At 32.4% G+C, this 21531-nt stretch overlaps 1 protein-coding gene across 1 annotated transcript in view; it reads right to left on the reverse strand.

Annotated features, from left to right (window-relative positions):
- The window catches only part of ADAM18 (ADAM metallopeptidase domain 18), a 271792-nt gene that overhangs the window by 81569 nt on the left and 168692 nt on the right, over nt 1-21531 (reverse strand). Inside the window, exons 28-31 of the mRNA XM_041751041.1 lie at nt 12485-12621; nt 9492-9675; nt 2858-2953; nt 205-403 (exon numbers count right to left, since the gene is read on the reverse strand). Of these exons, the coding sequence (XP_041606975.1) occupies nt 205-403; nt 2858-2953; nt 9492-9675; nt 12485-12621 (616 nt within the window). The remainder of the gene's footprint in view (nt 1-204; nt 404-2857; nt 2954-9491; nt 9676-12484; nt 12622-21531) is intronic.

Below are 21531 nucleotides of genomic sequence, written 5' to 3' on the forward strand. Positions count from 1 at the left end.
AAGTACAAAAAGCAAAAATCAACCCATGAGAAGAGGAATATACAGTATTATCCTGGAGAATTTTAAACACTTCTACAAAAACTTCTTCTCTAATTCAAATTTAATCTTTATTGAGCTTGTGATTCAGGTGCTTCTATTTTGAGAGTTGTGTGATATATATTTTATCATATAGAGGTAAAAGAAATATATAAGAAAAAGCAATACCTTCTCCAAATATCTGGGCACACTGGTTATCAGTAGTTTGGCATCGTCCATTATAACAATACGCAGTTCCCAACCTGCACAACATGCCATTTGATGCATAAGTGTCAGGAACACAATTACTAGATGTTCCATTGCAATATTCTGTAAAATCACATTCTTGATCAATAATCTTTCTACACGGAGTGCCTGCCACTGATATCTAGGAAGAAAAAGAAAAAGAATTTCATGTTCTTGCAAATGAACAGATTTATTCTTACTTACTGAATGAACAGATTTATCAAATAAACTATGCCTAATTATTGATATTTGGGGGAATCACAGAATTCCCAAGGTTGTGAGTTATCAAGGAAATGTCAGGTATTCATTATGAAGCCCAAAGGAAAATAACTGTCTCAGATGTAATAGGATCCCTTCTGACAGAAGGTTTACAACCATTCTGTGTTCTGCATTCTATGTTCTGCATTCTTTCTGACTCAACATGCATTTGGAGGGAGCCTAAACAGGTAACTCATACTTGTTCCTCAAAATTGGAGGACCAATGCCTCTCCTTTTTTGTCCTTGAAGTGACCAGGAGCCAAACTACCTGGTTTCAATTTCTTGCTCAGATTTTCACTAGTTTATTGTGTGGGTGAGATACAGATCTCTCTCATTTGCAGTTGCTTCATTTGTAAACTCAAAATAATTATCATTCCCTGAGAGAATTCTTGTTAATACTAAACTGAGTTAAACTGGATAATTTTTTGGGGGTGTTGAGTTTGATAAGTTTGTTACAGATTTTGGATACTATCCTTATCAGATATGTCATTTGCAAATATCTTCTCCCATTCTGCAGGGTGCTTTTTAGCTTTGTTATTTCCTTTCCTGTGCAGAAGCTTTTTATCCTGATGAAGTCCCAATAGTGCATTTTACTTTTGTTTCTTTCCCTTGCCTTTGGCGACATGGTAGGAAGAAGTTGCTATTTATTCTGTAATCCTCACTGTCTATATAACTTCAGTAACACTTAAACTTGATTTTTTTTTTAAATTACTGTAGGATCCTGCCTTCTGCCTTATCTTTGTACATTCTAACCAAGTTATATGGAATGTTTCTGAGTTAGTTACTATACCATCAAAATGTACTGCCACTGAACACTGTATAGAGAGAGAATACATTTTTGGAGGGTTGAGACAAATTGTTTAAGAATTTTCATAATTTGTAATAAAAAGCCAGCTTATATAATTTTTAATAATGAATACCTATTTTGAAAACACAAACTAAACAAAACAAACAAAAAAGGAATGAGCTACTAACAAGAACCAGAACATGAATCTCAAATCGATTATGCTAACCTAATTATAATGTTTATACAGGATACAATTTATATTCCTGCAAAAGGAAAATTACAGATGCAGAAGACAGATCTGTAGTTACCAGGGTTTGTGGGTGTGGGTATGAATTGAATACAAGGGGGCACAGGGTGAATTTTTGGGAGTGGTGATAAAATCACCTATCCTTTGATTGTGGTCCAAGTTAAAAGACTGAATGTTTGTTATAATACTCAAAAGTATTCATTAAAATAGTTTTATCATAATAAAATTATAGTATACTAACTTAAACCTTAATTGAAAAATTGGGCACAAAGAACATATGGAATATTTACATGTATTATGTGTATTAGAATATTACATGTATTAGAATTGGAATTATAAAACATTTGCATTATTGAACCTGATTTCCCATCCAAACATATTCCTAAAAGATAATATATTAGTGCACCCATATTTAGCCTACAGTTATTAATTCTTGTATAACATATTTTACTGAAATGTAACCAATCCAGTACTAACAAATATTATTTATGATTTGCTACTGCAAGCAGTTCTGTAATTAATATTCTTTTTTGAGCTTTCCATATATGTGCATATTTCTAGAGCAGTTCTGTAATTAATATTCTTTTTTGACCTTTCCATACATGTGCATATTTCTAGAGTATGTACATAAAAAGGAAACTGGCCATTTATACTCTGTCCAGAGATATTCAAATATGGTTCACCAAAGGGATTGTAGTAATTCAAAATTTCACAAACACTCTCCAAAAAAATGATCCTTATTCCTTTCTTTGGCTACTATCTGACATTGTTGTTTTTAAGATTACCATTTGGATGACTACTTTATGATACTGTATTACTTTTATTTGTATTTACCTTAATTACTGCAGATGAAGCATACATTATTGAACAGTTCTACTCTCATTGTTGTAAACTGCCTGAACATTCCTTTTGCCTGTGTGTATGATTTGCCTTTTACTTATAATGAGTGAGAGTTTTTTTGCATATTCTGTATGCTACACATTTTGTCTGCTAGGCAATTTGTCCATTTGTCTTACAATTTTTCAATGGTCATTACCATTTATTTGACTTCACAATTTCCTTAAGAATTGGTAATATCTTGATATCGTAATATATATGTTTATTCTTTCTTTACCTGATAATTTAAGAGATTATAAATTTTACTTCATAGTAGTTTTCCTTTTTACTTGTGGTTGTTTATGGAATCTCCATTTTGTTACTCTGAATTACTTCTATAGTCTCTTTATCAACCCCATATTAATTTAGTTAATATAGACTTCTATGATCACAGTTTAATTTCTTTTATATAAATGTTGGAAACTTACCTCACAGTTTGATGTGCAGCATGGTCCAGAACCACATTTTGCTGAGCCTTTCAGTTTACATGTCTTAAAATCACAGCATTTCTTAAATTGACATTCCTAAAATTTCATAAGAAATATTATTGTAGTTCAACTACTTAACAGCTCTTATTTAGTAGTCTTAGCTTCTATTTAAGACACTTTTGATTTCAACTATTTAATTATACAATGTATTCAATGAAGTTTTATTATTTCTTCAATCCCCAAAAGAATATATAATCATAAGAATTAAATAACATCTAAAATAGCAATTGATTAGTAACATTTATTACTTAAAGTCATTGGCAATTAATTCATAAATTACCAACATGGAAATATATTTCTGAAGAAAAAAAGTGTGAGTTTCCAAGAGAAAACCTTCCCCAATTGTCTTTTCTTTTTCTTTTTTTTTTTTTTAAGATTCCATTTATTTATTCATGAGAGACACAGAGAGAGAGAGAGGCAGAGACAGAGGCAGAGAGAGAAACAGGCTCCACGCAGAGAGACCAACATGAGACTCAATCCCTGGTCTCCAGGATCACACTCTGGGCGGAAGGCATTGCTAAATCGCTGAGCCACATGGGGCTGCTCCCCAATTGTCTTTTAATGATTTGTTTACTCAGGTTTCATTTTGTGAATAAAGTTAGAGTTAGCCAATAATTACAACAAAAGCACATTTAATACTCATGTGCCATATTTTACTATAATGAAATTAACAAAAAAGGATATGTTAATATATATATGTATTTTTAAAAGGTAAATGACATTCAACTGTTATTCAAAGTAGGTAATAGTTTAAATAATACACTAAATATTATTTCCATGTAAATAAATTGTTTTATGTCTTTAATTTTTTATATCCTTAATACTTAAAAAATCAAACATTTTCTATTTACTCAAAAACTAGTTTCAAAGATCTTGTCCTATGACATAAAGGTAAGATTCTTCTTAATTTTTAATTTTCCATTTGTTTCTGCTTTTCCATGTTTTTATGTGAATAGATATGTATTTATAAATATTCCCACCCCAGAAATAATATAGAAAATATAGAGTAAAAGTTGAAGTTGTTGCCATACTTCCCAGATTCTCCAAGGGTAAATGCAATATCATTATTTGAGTGTGTGTGTGTGTGTGTGTGTGTGTATTCTTCCATCGACAGAACAAAGATGTTTTTCCAACCATGTTTATCAATACTAATTATGACCAAATCAGTTTAACTTACAATGAGCTTATGGGGATATGGTGTCTTATTTTTTTGTTATAATTTCTCTGATTACTAGTGAATGTGATCATGAGTTTTTATTTTGTGCAACATTATGAATTAAAATAATCATTTCTTTTGACCGCTTTGAGCATTCTGATTCTCCTCTTTTCCCCACTAAATAGTAGGAAAACCTTTTACATAATATCCAGTTATCCTTTCTCCCTTCTATGTGTTTATAACATTTCTTTGCAGTCTGTTGTCTTGTTAATGGTGCCTGTCATTTTGTGAAATTTGTATTGTTGTTTTTTATGACTATTGGGTTTTATGTCTTTTTACTAAGACATCCATTATGCAAAGAATATTATTAATACTTTATTATGATATTTTATTGCTATTTTAAATATTTGATTTATTTTTTACTGAAATGTGTCCCTCTATATTTTGTGGGATATTTGGTCAAACATTTACTACTTGTCATTATATTTGTGTATACAAGAACAAATGTACAATCCTCCACATATGTAGGTGGGTGCATAAAACAGAATTCCATTTGTGTAAAATGAGTGATATTTACAAAGATATAGATATCCATGCCATTCTTCCAAAGACCACCATAGTTCAACTGTAATTCAAGAAGTTGGATTTATTACTAGCGTCAGCAAAGGAAAACACCACCATGGGAAACTGTGATACTCCTGACTGATAGGTTTAAATTACAGAATTTGGGCTGTGTTAGGTAATTTGGGGTGTATAAGGAATCTGAACTTTGTCAGATTAGATGATATCAGAAATGAAAGGATACATCTCTGATTGCGTATTTTAGTAAGGCTTATCTAGAAGAGGAAGGACTATACCAATGTTAAAGCTGAAACTGGAAAAAAGAGCAGGAATTATTCATATTAACAAGGATAGGAGGGTGTTTGGGCATTTCTGTAACTATAACAATTTCCAAGTTTACTTGTATTCAGACACAGAGAGTGGCTTTGCTTTTTTTCATCCATCATGATCAAAGATGTTGAACTTTTATGAAATTATGTATATTCAACAGGAGTACCCCACAACCCATTCATGTCAGGCCAGCTTCTAGCGACACCAAGGACCAGCTGATACTACTAGGCCAGATCCTGCACATCAGGGGCTGCATCTTCCTTTCTCATAATGAATGCACTGAATTTACAGGTGAATACTTAAAACATTATTTCCATACTGAAAATAAATGTTATATATCTATATAAATTTAACGTATTTAGATAGTTAAATCTCTTTATAAACATATGAGTGTTGATACAGAGATAGATACAGAAATGTAGATATCAGTTTTCATTTCTTATGCCAATAGCCCAATACAACAGTGAATAGAATTAAACAGCCTCAAAGTATGTCTGCTTTTTAAGGCAAGATTTCCCCCAAATCAACTCTTTATAAAAAGTTCTTTGTATTCTTCCTTAGATCTAAGAAAAACTTTCGGGATGCCTGGGTGGCTCAGTGGTTGAGTGTCTGCCTTTGGCTCAAGGCATGATCCCTTAGTCCTGGGATTGAGTCCCACATCAGGCTCCCTGCATGGAACCTGCTTCTCCCTCTGCCTGTGTCTTTGCCTCTTTCTCTGTGTGTCTCTCATGAATAAATAAATAAAATATAAGAAAAAACCTTTCAAATAAACTCTCCAAGTACTATTATGACTAATGAATGTTCTAAATATACTAATCCTTAGCCGTTAATATGGATGATACATTATAAAGATAATTACACTATCCATGCATTTATTGAATCAATCAACAAGTATTTGTTGAGTACCCTGTATGTACGAGATGCTAGTCTACTGGAAATCAAGGAACAATTTAGGGATGGACTATATTCACTTTAATTTTCTGGTTTTTTGTTTTTATTTGTTTTTGGGTTTTTGGGTTGTTTTTTCTTTTTTTCTTTTTTTGCCAGTATCACTCCATTTTAATCACAGTATGTGTGTGTGTTTGTTGTGTACATTTGTGCATCTAATTTGCTAGTGATGGCAATTTTCCCAAATTATTAAAATGGATGAATAGACTTAGTTTTTATTTCTAGATGAAAAAGAATGAGTTAAAACATATCACATTTTTATATCAAATTTTTTATAATTTAGAAAATGTATAACATCATCAGCAAAATTTCTTTTTCTTGGGTATAGTTGATACACATTAGTTTCCAAGTGTACAACATAGTGATTCAACCTCTCTGTACTTTATGCTATACTCTCCACAAGTGTAGCTACCATCTGCCACTATACGATGCTATTACAGTATCATTGACTATATCCTCTGTGCTGTGCTTTTATTAATAATAATAATAATAAATAACCACCAGAACTATGTGGCATGGACTTTTCCTTGATGAGAAGTTCTGAAAATATAGACAGGATTTTTTTAGTATACTTTTCTTAATAATGCTATTCACTTTTTAAATGTCTATGCATGTTAGTTTTTGCAAATTATTTTTTTCAAGGAATTAATCCATTTAATCTTGGTTGTTAAATTTAGTAGTACAATATTATTCATGATATCATCTTACCATTTTAATGTCATATTACATAAGATCTATATTGATGTCCCATTTTAATTACTCTTACTGTTGAATTTTTGTTAGTGTCAATAAAAGCATTTCTCTATTTATTCAAATAATTTCTATATGGTTGTAGAATGATTGGATGAAGAATCTGTGCAAACATTGGGTCCATTGAACCTACTGTGAAATGGCCTTTTTTAAACACTCCAGGTATTATCTGGATTCTCTATATCCTCACTCTACTCATGATGATGTTTTGGGTCCTCTCATGTGAGTATGATGAGCAAAGATTCTGTATTGAATCATCCTACAGTGGTCTGCGTATTCTCCATTCCCCAGTGTACAGTTACTTCAGTAAAAGACTATTGACCATTCTGTTGAAGAGGGAAATGATTGAGGAAATTGCTACTTTCTGTCCTTACTAGAGCATTGTAGGTTTTCGTCCTCTATCTGAACAATGAGCTCAAGCTCTGAGACTGGCATGGGTCTAAAAATGTATTAAGAGATTAGCAAGAGATTTGTGGCAATTGGCATTAGTCCTCTGCTCACTGTTTCTTAATTTTTAGTTATATACATCAAGAAATATGGTAATTGACTATCTAGATCTTTCTTAACTATCAGTATAAATGCATGCAGGTCAAAACAGTAGGTACCATCTATGCCTCTCTTCCCTTTATGCTAATTTTATCCATTTTGGCTATTATTGTTAAGCACTACCACTTGGCCTATGCTATTATTCGGTGATTCCTAGTGACACTAGGATGCCCAACTCTGTGATGGCACTTCCAGCCATCAACCCTTGTCTATAGAAGAAAGTTATAGATTGGATCTACCAAGATACTCCAGGATAATGTCCCCATCTTAAAGTCCATAATCTTAGTTATTTTTGCAAAGTACTTCACTAATATAACATATCCATAAGTCCAAGAATTACAGTGAGGACATCTTTGAAGTTCTATTCTAACTATGACTCAAACACTGGCATGAAAGTACAGATGTTAGAGAAGGGAAGTAAGCCAGTACATGTAGGTTTGTGAGTTGGTTACTGCTCTTTTAAGCTAAAGCTAAATCCCACAGATACCTCTAGGAAATGATATAAAATAGGGGACATAAAAATATTTTCTGTAAAGGACAAAATAGCAAATATTTGCAACTTTGCTAAAATAGTGCACCATATGGCTTCTGTTGCAAGTGTTCAGCTCTGCCATTATAGCACAGAAACAGCCATAAACAATATGCATATGGGCATGGCTGTATTCCAATAAAATTCCATTTACAAAATTAGGTGGCAGCTGTATTTGGCCCACTGGCCAGTTTGCAGAATTCTAATGTAGAGCATTAGAATTAAATATCTAAGAGAATTTACTTATAAAAGGTAAGAAATATGGGGCATTTATTCACCAACTACCCTTCATAATTATGAGGGCTGATCATTAGCCCCATGTGCTTATAACCCACCTTGCTAAAGGCTGAGCATGCTACTAAGACCAGAGGAAGCACTCCAACAAAAAGTCTCAGATATTTAAAGCAAGTACTCTTTCTAGGAACAATCAATGCTGAGAAGAGACTGATAAGACAGTATCTGCTGTGACATTCTGCTTAGAGCCTGCTTAGAAGCTCAAAATGTGCAGACCTAGCTCCAGATTACATTGCTTTATTCTATCCTTCATTAAAAACAGACTTTTGGGGAGGCAATTGGCATCATATTTAGGAGTATTTAGGGGGATGTGAATACAAAATGAGCATAGTACTGCTGATTAGAAAACTAAAATGACATTAAAAAAATCTGAGATAACTGGGTGCCTGGATAGCTCAGTTAAATGTCTGACTCTTGATTTCAGCTAAGGTCACAATCTCAGAGTTGTGAGATCGAGCTGCACTTTGGGCCCAGTGTGGAACCTTCTTGAGATTTTCTCTCTCCTTCTGCCCCTTCCTACCCCTCTAACAAAAACAAAACAAAACAAAACAAAACAAAAAAAAACAAATAACCCAAACAACAAACAAACAAAAACGAAAGAGAAAAAGAAAGAAGAAAGAAGAAAGAAAGAAAGAAAGAAAGAAAGAAAGAAAGAAAGAAAGAAAGAAAGAAAACCTGAGATAAATGATAAATGGAAAATTTACAAATATATAAATATATATAAACCTTTGTGAATAGTGGGGGATTAAGGTAACTTATAGGGATTAATGTTATGTAAACAAACAGTGGTCAGCCCTTTTTGTAGTTGGATAAGAAATTCATGTAACTGATGGGGGACTAATCATTAAATTTTTTTAAATAGAAGGAAATTGCAAAGTATTGCACAATAATGATATTATAATAGATTAAATATGTAGTCTTATCTGTTGAGAATAGTGTGCAGAGAATATTTGATTGATGGGACTGTGGTAGATTGGATATCTATATTTAGAAGTGAGCAAAAAAAATTGATCATTCTGAAACTTGGAAATGCAAGAATGCTTGAGAATGCTTGAGAATTTGCTTGAGAATTAAGAAAAATCTATTATAAAGTTTTACCATTCTTACAACCAGAGATGGGAAATTTTGGACCAAAATCAGAAGTTTGTACAGAAAACAGATTGAAGTCACATGAATTAGGAAGTAAGTCATGGACAAAAAGTCATCCACTTAGCCTATATATGCAAAACCTCTTTGCTGGCATACTTGAGAACAGTGTATGCAAACCAAGTTTCATGACTCATTTGTCTTCTCAGTTGAAGAGGGATGGAAAAGTGATTCATATACCCTAATTTACATACATTTTCATATCTAAGTTCTTTATTGAAGACATAGTTGCATATATTATTCCATATATACCATGACAACCACTTATTAGAAACACAAGAAATTGTGCTCAAATTCCAATCTTTATTGCTTACCTCTTGGCTGCCACAGTCACATTCTTCATTAGGTTCCAAAATCCCATTACCACATACTGATTGATTTTGATATAACGGTTGCAAATTTGGAAAGTTCTGAAGACATTTAGTCTCAAATTTTGAAGCAAAATATCTATAGTCATGCATGCTACAGTTGCTAAAAAATTTTATACCACTGGAACCCCTACAATGAAATAATAATCCTCAGGTAAATCCTCAGGCTAATAAATCCCCACCTAAACAATGCCTCATATATAATGATATGAATTGCAAGATGGCTCAAATGAAAATCTTGTACCTTAGCAGAGACGAAGACAAGCATGATTAAAATTTTAATTTATCATTGTTTATCTTTAACATTCATTTTTCCAAAATGCCATTGAAAATTTATCATTCCAGGAGAGCAATAAAGTGTAACGGTTAGATCCCTACCTATCTATCATCTGTTATCTGCCATCTTTGTCTACCTAATATGCTCTTGTCTCATATATCCAAAGCTTCCTTCCCTCAAATGTAAACTTTCAAAAAGGTCCTGATTGACATTAGATAAATTGTGTCACCTCCCTTCATTGTCATATTTATTATTCTACATGGTACTATTGCATCATATAAATATAAACTCGTTTGCATTTTTTAAATCTATTTGTATAGGACTTATATTTTGCATTAAAATATAAGTTCTGTGAAGGTCTTTATTTTCATGTTCACAGCTATATTTCTAGTAGGACATCTAAAAGATATGTCTAATGGATCTCCAATAGACATTTTGAATATACTATGTACAATATTGACTGCTGATCTTTCAGCCAAGCCTGTGCCATCCACTAGTCTCAGTTCTAGGCAACTCTATTCTTCTGGTTTCTCAGGCTGATAATATTGGTGTAATCCTGGACTCATCCACATCTAACAATACACATGCACATACATGAATGTAATATATGCAGTTAACAATTTTTATGTTGATTGCATGTTGGAATGATATTTTTGATATACTGAGTTAAAATATATTATTAAAATACATCACTGCAAGTAACTTTATCTGATTAAAAAATTTTAATACAGCTACTAGAAAATTTAAAATTACATATATAGTTCACATTTTATTTCTATTTCACAGTGCCAGTCTTAAACAATAACTCCTAAACAGACATATCTAAGGGTCCAAAGACATAAATATATAGCTGCTAAGGTTTTGGAGTTGGGAGAGTGAGGAGAAAAAGGAATGCTTTGGTGTTCACTGACATAGCAATTTGTAACGGAATAAATAGGAGAAGCATATCACAAGGAATAATATTATTTAAGCAATTTCCTATTACATTTAACTACTTTGTTTCAATGGATTTCAGTGCTGCTCCACTTTTGCAGGCTATTTTTAGGCAAAAAGCTGCAAATTTTGAGCACTGATATTTTTCACACAAAATTAGTTTAAAAATAGAGACTTAGATGAATCACTAAATTCTAATCCTGAAAGCAACATTGCACTGTATGTTAACTAACTAGAATTTAAATAAAAATTTAAAAAGAAAAAAATAGAAACAGGTTATTTTCTACTTGGGTCACATGCTTTTTGAGTAAAACTTTAAATTATTAATTACAACTTGAAACTTTTGTTTAAAGTGTGTACCAAGCAATTTATTTTTTTTTAAATCTCTGCTTAAAGGATGGCCATAAAAAGTAATAAATGAATGTGTCAGCCTAAGTATATAGAATTTTAATAGACCAAGACATTTCTTTTTTTTTAAAGACATTTTAAAGTAAATATTAATTGATTTACTTTTTTGTGGGGAAGATTATCATCCATGTCTAAAGACAACTATAAAATAAGTTGAGCTAAGGAAGCTGTTTCAAAGTATTTTAATTTCTTATCCCAAACTCCAAGTATGGGCTAGAAAAAATTGAAATAATGATTTTAGGGAAGACAGTTTTTTCTGAAACCCTATCTCTTTTTGAATACATGGATATTAATTTGGGAAAGCCTCAGCTATTTACTTTCTTTACATATGTACTTTGGTAGCTGAAATTATATGGACCAAGATAAGCGAACATGCTCTTTGAATTCATATTACATTTGTAATTACTAATATTAAATACATCTTCAAAAGGTCCAACAATCCTATCACATTCTTAACTCATTTAAATTTCTAGGTTCCAAGACAAGTGTTTCACATCTTTTATCCAAGCTCTTATACTTCTTACTCTGAGCTTCCTATCAGAAAAAATTGTCATCATCTTTACACCTCCATTAACCAAACTACCTACATCTTTATCTATTTACTCTACTAACACCTCATTACAATAATTAAATGTATTTAGCACCTCATTACAATAATTGAATGTATTTAGCTCCAATTAAAGCAAGCCTCTCTAGTTATGCATTAAATTCTATCCTAATTTACTCGATGATTTTGTTCTTAGGTCTTCATTATAACCAACATCATCATATTTTCTCTCTGTTTATTTCTTTCAGTGTATAGATAATATGTAGTTTCTCCCATTCTAATAAATTTTTAATGTTGTTCTAATTGTATACTGATTCTGGTAATTTATGTAGGTAGTCAATCATATCTATAAATTAGGAGAATTTTTTTTCTCTTCAAATCTTTCTCTTTTTGCTTTCTCTTAAAATTCTAGCTAAAGCTGCCAGTACTATGTTATATCACTGAGAGTAATTTTAGTTATGTTTGCTTTGAATGTGAAATATTACAACAACCAAAACAACCGTAGTATCATGTTATATAATATTTCATAGTCTTCATAAATCTTTAAAATTTTCCTCTAATATTTCTCAAGTGAGCATTTCTCAATCATGGTATTTATCACCTTTCTGGAGTCATATCTCTTAGACAAATTTGTTAGTGTGATTTCTCTTTGTGCACAACATACCTTCCCAATATTTGACATAGAAAGGAAGATAAAAAATAAAAAATTCATCAGATCTAGTAAAATAAAACTTCACAAATATATATGTGAAATTAAGAAGAAAAAAGTCTTACACTGCTTTATGATCCATTATGCATGTAGCTCTTGGACAAGAACATGTATTAATATCATCATATGTTAATCCCATTTTAAGGCCAAGTAGTTGAGCTATAATAACTGAAAATCCCTCCAAAGTAATTGCATCTGAATACTAAAATAAAGAAGATTAAAAGGAAACCCATTATATAAGAAGTTAACAAAAGCATGTAATAAATCAAAACATTTTGCTCTTATAAGATTTTACATTTTAATACTTTTTATGTTAAGCATATTTTACAACATGTTATTCTGATATTTCATTGATAAGTCTATCCATACTGATTAATTGATTAATAACCATGCAAAAGCGTAAAGAATGATCAAACTACAAATATTCTCTGGTTTAATATTTGACATGTACAAATTCTATACCCGAGCACACTTAATATTTCTGATGCAATCAACATAAAATACATTTATTTAACTTCTTCATTAAATCAGTTCATCCAGTTAACAAATATTAATTCAGTTTACACATGTGTCAAATACATTAACAGAAGATGAAAATGTAAAAGATGAAAATGTAGTGGCATGCATGAAACAAACGGTCTTTGTTCACATCAGGAGTTTCCATTACAGAGGGAAAAAAAAATAAGAGACTTCCCAAATACAAAGAGATCATGAAAAGTGTTCTAAAGAAAATGAAATGAGATGCCTGGGTGGCTCAGCAGTTGAGCATCTGCCTTCAGTTCAGGGCGTGATCCTGGGGTCGCAGGATCGAGTCCCACATCGGGCTCCCTGCATGGAGCCTGCTTCTCCCTCTGCCTATGTCTCTGCCTCTCTCTCTGTTCATGAATAAATAAATAAAATCTTAAAAAAAAAAAAAACAGAAAAAAAGAAAAAAAATGAAGCACTCCAGTGGAGAATCCTGAGGATTCTCAGGATACTCGATATTTGTGAATTAATATTTAGGCTGAGATGTAACATTTGGGATATGACCCAGCAATGCAAATACGAGTAAGGTGATTGTATGGGAGTTCATAAAAGGTTGTAGTATAATGAATGAAGTAAACAAACAAATAAAAACAAAACAGAAATTAGAGGTATAGGCAAAGCCATGGTAAAGACATTTGGAATGAAAAGTTATTTTTAAAAAGTTGCTGGCAGTGCACTCATATTTCATATTATCTAACTTTGATAAATAGTGAAACTTTTCTCACCCCTTTGATTATCACAAGTAAAATACTTAGAGTTTCTCTGATTTTTCCTATATCAATTGAAATTTATGATAAAATTTAAGTAATCCCTACCTAAAAGAGGGAAAAAAAGATTGTGCCTATGTGTGTGCAAGTCTGTGAATGAAAACATAGGAAAATTAGTTAATAGATAATAGTAAAAGGCTCCCTTTTACTATGTTCCCTTAAGCATGAAAGAAAGGAAAAATCCCAAAAACAGAATTTAAAAGAAAAAGCCACACCAGAACATGAAAGATGAAATTTGGCTGATCATAAGATTTTAAGGCAAGTTGTAACAACCATAAGATGGCCTTTTGATGCCAGCTCATTAAAAGAAGATATGGTCTTGTACTTTCATAATTACACAGTTGAAAATAAATCTCCTGTATAAGTCATGCAACAAAATAAAATAACCTAGGGACTATACTGTACAGGAAAGGAAAACAGATCACACACCAAAAAAATCATAACAGGAATAAAAAAGAGGACATCACAGCAGATCCTACAGATTATAAAGAGCTATGATGTGCAAAACAATTAAATTGTACTCCTATCTTACACCACCTACAAAAATTAATGTGACATGGATTAAATACTCATAAAAATTTTCAGGAGAAAACATAAGCAAAAATATTGACATTGGTCTTGGTAATGATATTTTGGATTTCACACCAAAAGCACAGGCAACAAAAGCAAAAATTAACAAACGGTGGAATTACTGGAGCAGCCCAAGTGTTCACTGATAGAGGCATAGATAAAGAAAATGTGGTATATATATATAACATATATATAATATATATATATGTAAAATGGAATGTTATTAGCATATAAAAGAATGAAATTTTGCCATTTGCAACAATGTGGTGGACCTAAGGGGTATAATGCTATACGAAATAAGGCAGTCAGAGAAAGATAAATACCATGGGATTTCACTCATACATGGAATTTAAAAAACAAAACAAATGAAGAAACACAGAAAAAAAAAAGAAAGAAAGAAAACCAGAATCTTAAATACAAAGAACAAACTGGTCATTGCTATAGGGAAGATTGTTGGGGGCGATGAGCAAAATAGATTAAAATACTATGTTTATCTAGTGCACTGAGAAGTTGTGGGCGACCATGGACTAGCTGGAGTAACTGAACCAAACCAGGCCCGGACTTGTGTCCCTCATTCACTCAAAAGGCTCGGGAGCCTAAGGGGTGAATTGTTGGTTGACGCTTGAGAAAGGGCTTGAGCAATGGTTCTCAGGGCTCGCTTGTACGTGATCGCCCACATAACACAATAGATACAACTTATTCTGGCCTGGTCATAAATGTAAATAAGGGTCTGTGCTGTCCTTGCTGGTCTGTTTACCATATCTAATATTCCTTTGAAGTATGCACACCTGGAGCAACAAGCTTATCTATTTACCAAGGTCTTCTGGCACCAGGGGTCTGTCCTACATGCTGTCTGTCCTACATGCTGAGAAAGGGGAACTTTGGAGGGTTTCACAAACATGCTAAAAATAGATACCTTCTTAGCTTTGTTTTGCTCATGCTATAAAATGTTGTAGAACCTTGAATAAAGCTGGCACTGTTTGGACATCATCCACTGTGTCCCTCCTGTCCCCATCTCTTTACTTTTATTTTCCTCATCCCCTTACCCTTGGGACCCTGATCCTGTTGCCACAGAGCGCGCAACAGAAATGTATCGAATTGTTGAATCATTATAGTGCACAACTGAAACTAACATATCACTATACATTAATTATACCTGAGTAAACACAAACAAAGCCCAAAAATAAATAAATTGGGACATCAAACTAGAATGTTTCTCCATAACAAAGGAAAAAAATCAACAAAATGAAAAGGCAACCTATAGAATGAAAGAAAATATTTGCAAACCATATATTCAATAAGGAATTATATCAAAAATATAGAAGGAACTCAGAACTCAACAGCAAAATACCAAATAACTCAACTAAAAAAATAGGCAAAGGACTTGAATAGATATTTTTTTTCTCCAAAGCATAATTACAAATGGCCAACAGACATATGAAAAGATGCTAAACATAACTAACCATCGAGGGAATGCAAATCAAATGCGCCATAAGATATCACCTCACACCAGGTGAGATGGTTATTATCCCAGAGACAAGAGATAATAAATGTTGGTGAGGATGTGGAGAAAAGGGAATCCTGGTACACTATTGGTGGGCATGTAAATTGGTATGGCCATTATGAAAATTAGTGTGGAGGTTCCTCAAAAAATTAAAAATAGAATTAAAATATGACCCAACAGACCCACTTCTGGTTATATAGCCAAAATAAATGAAATCACTATCTGCACCCTTATGTTAATAACAGCATTAGTCGCAATAGTCAAGTTATAGAAGCAACATGCATGTCTATCAATAAATGAATGGATAAAGAAAATGCAGTGTATCTGTACAATGGAATATTTTTTAATTATTAAAAAAGAAGAAAATTCATTTGCAACAACGTAGATGACCAAGAGTGCATTATGCTAAGTAAAATGAGAAAGACAAATATGTATGATATCACTTATATATGGTAACTTAAAAAAAAGTCAAACTTACAGAAACAGAGAGTAGAACTATAGTGGCTAGGAGCTAGAAGAAGGGAAAAATGGGAAATGGAGAGACATTGGCCAAAGGGTACAAACTTCCAGTTATAAGATGAATAAATTCTGAGGATCTAATATAACTATGGGAGCTATAATTCATAATTATATATTATATACTTGAAATTTGTTAAGAATGTACATCTTAAGCATTCTCATAAAACAGATACCTCTGTGAATTGCTGAATATATTAATTTTATTATGGGAATTATTTCATAATTTAAATATATCCAATTGTCATTGTACAATTTAAATATATTAATATTTTATTTGCCAACTATACCTAAATAATACTGGCAAAAAAGCTATGGCATGTGTTTGTGTATGTAAATAGAGGAAAAAAATGGATAAAATAAATGATTATTAGTTTCAGCAAAAAATTGAAATCTATAATATAGAATCTAATAGGTGTCTCAAGTTAGGAAGGATTTGGGTCCTATTATACTTATTTTCCTCTACATAATACCCAAAAGTACTAAAGAATTAACAGAAGATATGAATAAACATTTCTGCAAAGAAGACATAGAGATGGAAACAGACACATAAAAAGATGCTTATCATTACTAATCATCAGGGAAACAGAAATCAAAACTACAATGAGGTATCACTTCAGACCTGTCAGATGGCTAAAACCATCAACACAAGAAACAACAGGTATTGGCAAGGATGTGAATAAAAGGAACGCTCTTGCACTGCTGGTGGGAATGAAACTGGTGCAGCCACCTTGGAAAACAGTGTGGAGTTTTCTCAAAAAGTTAAAAATATAACTACCCTATGATTAAGCATTTGTACTATTAGGTATTTCCCCCCAAAAAATACAAAGACACTAATTCAAAGGGATACATGTACCCCTATATTTAAAGCAGTATTATCTACTGGAATATTGCTCAGCCATAAAAAAGAATGAAATCTTGCCATTGGCAAAGACTTGATAGAGCTAGAGAATATTATGCTAAGCAAAATAAGTTAGAGAAAGACAAAATGATTTCACTTCCACATGATTTCACTCATATATGGAATTTAAGAATAAAACAAACCAAAAAAGGGGGGGAAAGAGAGAGAGAGGCAAACTGAAAAACAGACTTTTAATTCTAAAGAACAAACTGATGATTGTAAGGGGAGATAAGTGGGAGTGTGGGTTAAATACATGATAGAGATTAAGGAGTGCACTTTTGATGAGCACAGGGTGTTGTATGGAAGTGTTGAATCACTATATTATAGACCTGAAACTAGTATTACACGGTATATTAGCTAATTGGAATTTAAATAAAAGCTTAAAAAAAACACCAGGAGCTAGCAGCACTGTTTAGGAATTCATTCTCAAAGGAAAATACCTATAAACAGTTACAGTCTTTGTGACTTTCAGTCTAAGGCTAGGATTAAGGATTAAGAGACATGGCATATGGGTTCACAGGGCAATCATGGAAAAAAATTGATATTGATGACCTGGAAAATTAAACATCTGATATGAAGAAATTGTGGCTCCTGTATAGATAAACAAAAAGGAAGACTTTAGAAAAATAATTCTCCAAATTCTGTCTCCAACATTTCTGGCTGACTCCCTGAAACATTCATTCATCTGGCAGCCTCAACGCTAAACTTAGCTGAAGGCTAAAGATCTCAACTGAGTCTAGACCTGCTGTTCATCATCTAGAGTTTTTTTAACCAAGAACATTGTGCTATAAAAAACAGACAACAACAACAAAATCAATACTCTTCAGAGAAAAATAGAATCCAGACTCCCTAATAGCATTTATAAGGTCCAAAAGGTCAAAGAATATCTCTCAAGGCCATGAAAACTAAATTGAGATATAAACAATGGACCATAGAACTGATCTAGAATGTGTTTTAGAAATAAAATTGTCAGGATGCCTGGATGGCTCAGTGGTTGGGCATCTGTCTTTGGTTCTGGTCATGATCCCAGGGTCTTGGATCAAGTCCCACTTTGGGCTCCCTGTAGGGAGCCTGCTTCTCCCTCTGCCTATGTCTGTGTCTCTCTGTGTGTTTGTGTCTTACATGAATAAATAAAAAAAAATCTGAAAGAAAGAAAGAAGAAAGAAAAAGAAAGAAAGAAAGAAAGAAAGAAAGAAAGAAAGAAAGAAAGAAAAAAAGAAAGAAAAGAGAAACTGTCTTCTTAAATGGAGGATTTAAATAGGAATTAGTGTCTTATAACATATTTCTCAGAAATATCCTGGATGTATGCAGTCCAAAATACTTATCATATCAAGAACCATATCATATCTCAACTGAAATGAGAAAACATAATCAACAGAGAGCAAAACCAAGATAGCCCATATATTATATTCTCTTAGAAGGATTTTAAAGCAATTATCTTAAAAATACTTCAACAAGTAATTGCAAAATCTCTAAAACAAATAAAAACTTAAAGTCTCAGCAAGGAAATATATAATATAGAGATACACCAAATGACATTATAAAACAGAAAATGGGATGCCTGTGTGGCTCAGCGGTTGAGCACCTGCCTTCGGCCCAGGGCATGATCCTAGAGTCCCAGGATCAGGTCCCACATTGGGCTCCCTGCAAGGAGCCTGTTTCTCCCTCTGCCTATATCTCTGCCTCTCTCTCTCTCTCTCTCTGTGTGTCTCTCATGAATAAATAAATAAAATCTTTAAAAAAAATAACAGAAATCCTAAATAAATAATAAACAAACAAAACCTGAGTAGGTGGATGTAGCAAAATTGAGATGTCAGAGAAGGATGGACTTAAGGACTAATTAATAAGTTACCTAATCTGAACAACAAAGAGAAGATAGTTTTTTTTTTAAAAAAAAAAAACATCAACAGAGATACAAGGAGCAGTGGAACAGTGGCAAAAGATCTAACATCAATTCCATTAATGTCTCAGAAGGAGAAAGGGGACAGAGCTGAAAAATATTTGAAGGAAAAATGGCTAAAATGTCCTCATTTGGGGATATTGGGGTGGCTCAGTGGTTTAGCCCCTGCCTTCGGCCCAGGGCATGATCCTGGAGTTGCGGGATCGAGTCCTACATCGGGCTCCCCGCATGGAGACTGCTTTTCCCTCTGCCTGTGTCTCTGCTTCTCTCTCTCTCTCTCTCGCTCTCTCTGTGTGTCTCTCATAAGTAAATAAATAACATGTTTTTAAAAAAATAATAAAAAATAAATTTTTGTCCTCAAAATTTGTCCTCAATTTCTAACAAGATAAACTTAAAGTAATCATGGCAGACCATCATGATTAAATAGTTGGAGAAAATATTTAAGTGACTTGAACTCAGCAAAAGAAAACCAACACATTGCTTAAAGAGAAGCAGCAACTCATACAGCAGAGAATTTCTCATAAAAAATAATGATGCACAGAGATTACAGCACAATATTTTTCAAGTACTGAAAGAAAAAAATGTCAACACACAACTTTAATCCAGCAAAAATATCCCTCAAGTATGAATATGAAATAAAGACATTCTGAAATGAAGGAAAATTAAGATAGTATGTTGCTAGTAGCCTTGTTTTAAAAAAATGACAAAACAAATTTTTGGGAATAAAAAGAAAATGATAATAAAGGAAAGACTGTAACTAAATGTATTTAAGGTAATATTTAAGTAAACTATATAATTACTTATTTAATGTTTATGATATGATTTGAGACCTAAAAGGTGGTATTAACATTTCCACATTCTATATGAAGTTGTAAAATGTGTATACACATGCTTGTGTGCATGTGCTCATGGGTGCATGCATATTTAAGTCCCACTACAGAAAACAGTAAAAAGCTCTTCCAAAGAAAAATATTGCAAAACACTAAAGATCTAAAGATCAGTCATTAACAGTTATATGTAAAGGGATAGAAAAGAAATCTTTTAGGTTTGATTTACCATGTAGTCTCTATGACAACTGTAAATCCTGATATAACAGGAAAGTAGTCATAAACAATAGGTAAATAAATGGATGAAGCTGCATTCCTATTGAACTTTATTTACAATAAATGGTGGACTAAATTTAGCCTACAAGTCATGTTGGCTAATGTCTGCTATGGAAAAATTAAATTGGAATACTAATAATTATTACAATAATCCATCAGAAGGCTGGAAATGGCAAGAGAAGTCCAAACAAAATTAAACAAAAGAAAAGTTTTCCACTATTCCCACCACCAGAGGTATAAAGTGGTAAACAAATACTAAAATTACTGACTGAAATGTGAACATATCAACACAATTAGATTTAACGTAAATTGCCTAAACATATGAATTAAAAGCCACAGATTGGCAAGACATGAAAGAAAAATAAAAACATGAACCAATTATATGCTGTTTGCAGATTAATTTACATGAAATATAAATATAAAAAGTAAGTGAAGAAAAAATATAACATGTAAACATTTATTAGATGAAAAGTAGAAAGGTTTATTAATAGTAGATGAAGTTAACGTCAGAGCAAAACTGATCATGGGCAAAGGACAATGTACAGTAATAAAAATGTTCAATTCACCAATTAAACATAATAAACTTAAATATTTAGGCACCAAGCAACAAAACTGTGAAACACATAAGGCAAAAACTGATACCACTGAAAAAAATAGATACACAAATACATAATTTAGTTGGAGACTTTAATATCACTGTCACAGTAATTGGCAGAAGTACTAGACAAGAAATCAGAAATCATTTAGAAGACATTAACATCATCAATTTCTATAAACTGACATTTATGGAACACTTAGCTACAGCGTGGCACCCATTTTTTTTTTATGTGCACATTGAGTATTCACCAAGAGAGGCCATATCTCATTTAATAAAGAAAAACAAAAAAAAAAAAAAAAAGAAAGAAGGAAAGAAAAAAAAAAGCAAGAAAGAAAGCCAAAACAATATAAAGAATCAGAATCATACAATATGCATTCTCTGATCATAAGATCATAAGAGAAACAATATGGTTTCACTAATATATGGAATTTAAGAAACAAAATAGATGAACATACCAGGAGGGTTGGAGAGAGGAAAGCCATAAAACAGACTCTTAACCTCAGAGAACAAAATGAGGGTTGCTGACAGAGGAGGAGGGACAAAATGTCAAGCAGGCTAGGAGCATGGAGCTCAATGTGGGGCTGAGATGATTATCTGAGCTGAAACCAGAAGTCAGATGCTTAATCAAGTGCACCACTCAGGCGCCCCCTCCTGAAACTAATACAACACTATATGTTAACTAACTAGAATTTAAGTAAAAAACTTGAAATAAACAAATAAGAGAAGAA

The sequence above is a fragment of the Vulpes lagopus genome, chromosome 4 (assembly GCF_018345385.1).
Source record: "Vulpes lagopus strain Blue_001 chromosome 4, ASM1834538v1, whole genome shotgun sequence".
Taxonomy (NCBI): domain Eukaryota; kingdom Metazoa; phylum Chordata; class Mammalia; order Carnivora; family Canidae; genus Vulpes; species Vulpes lagopus.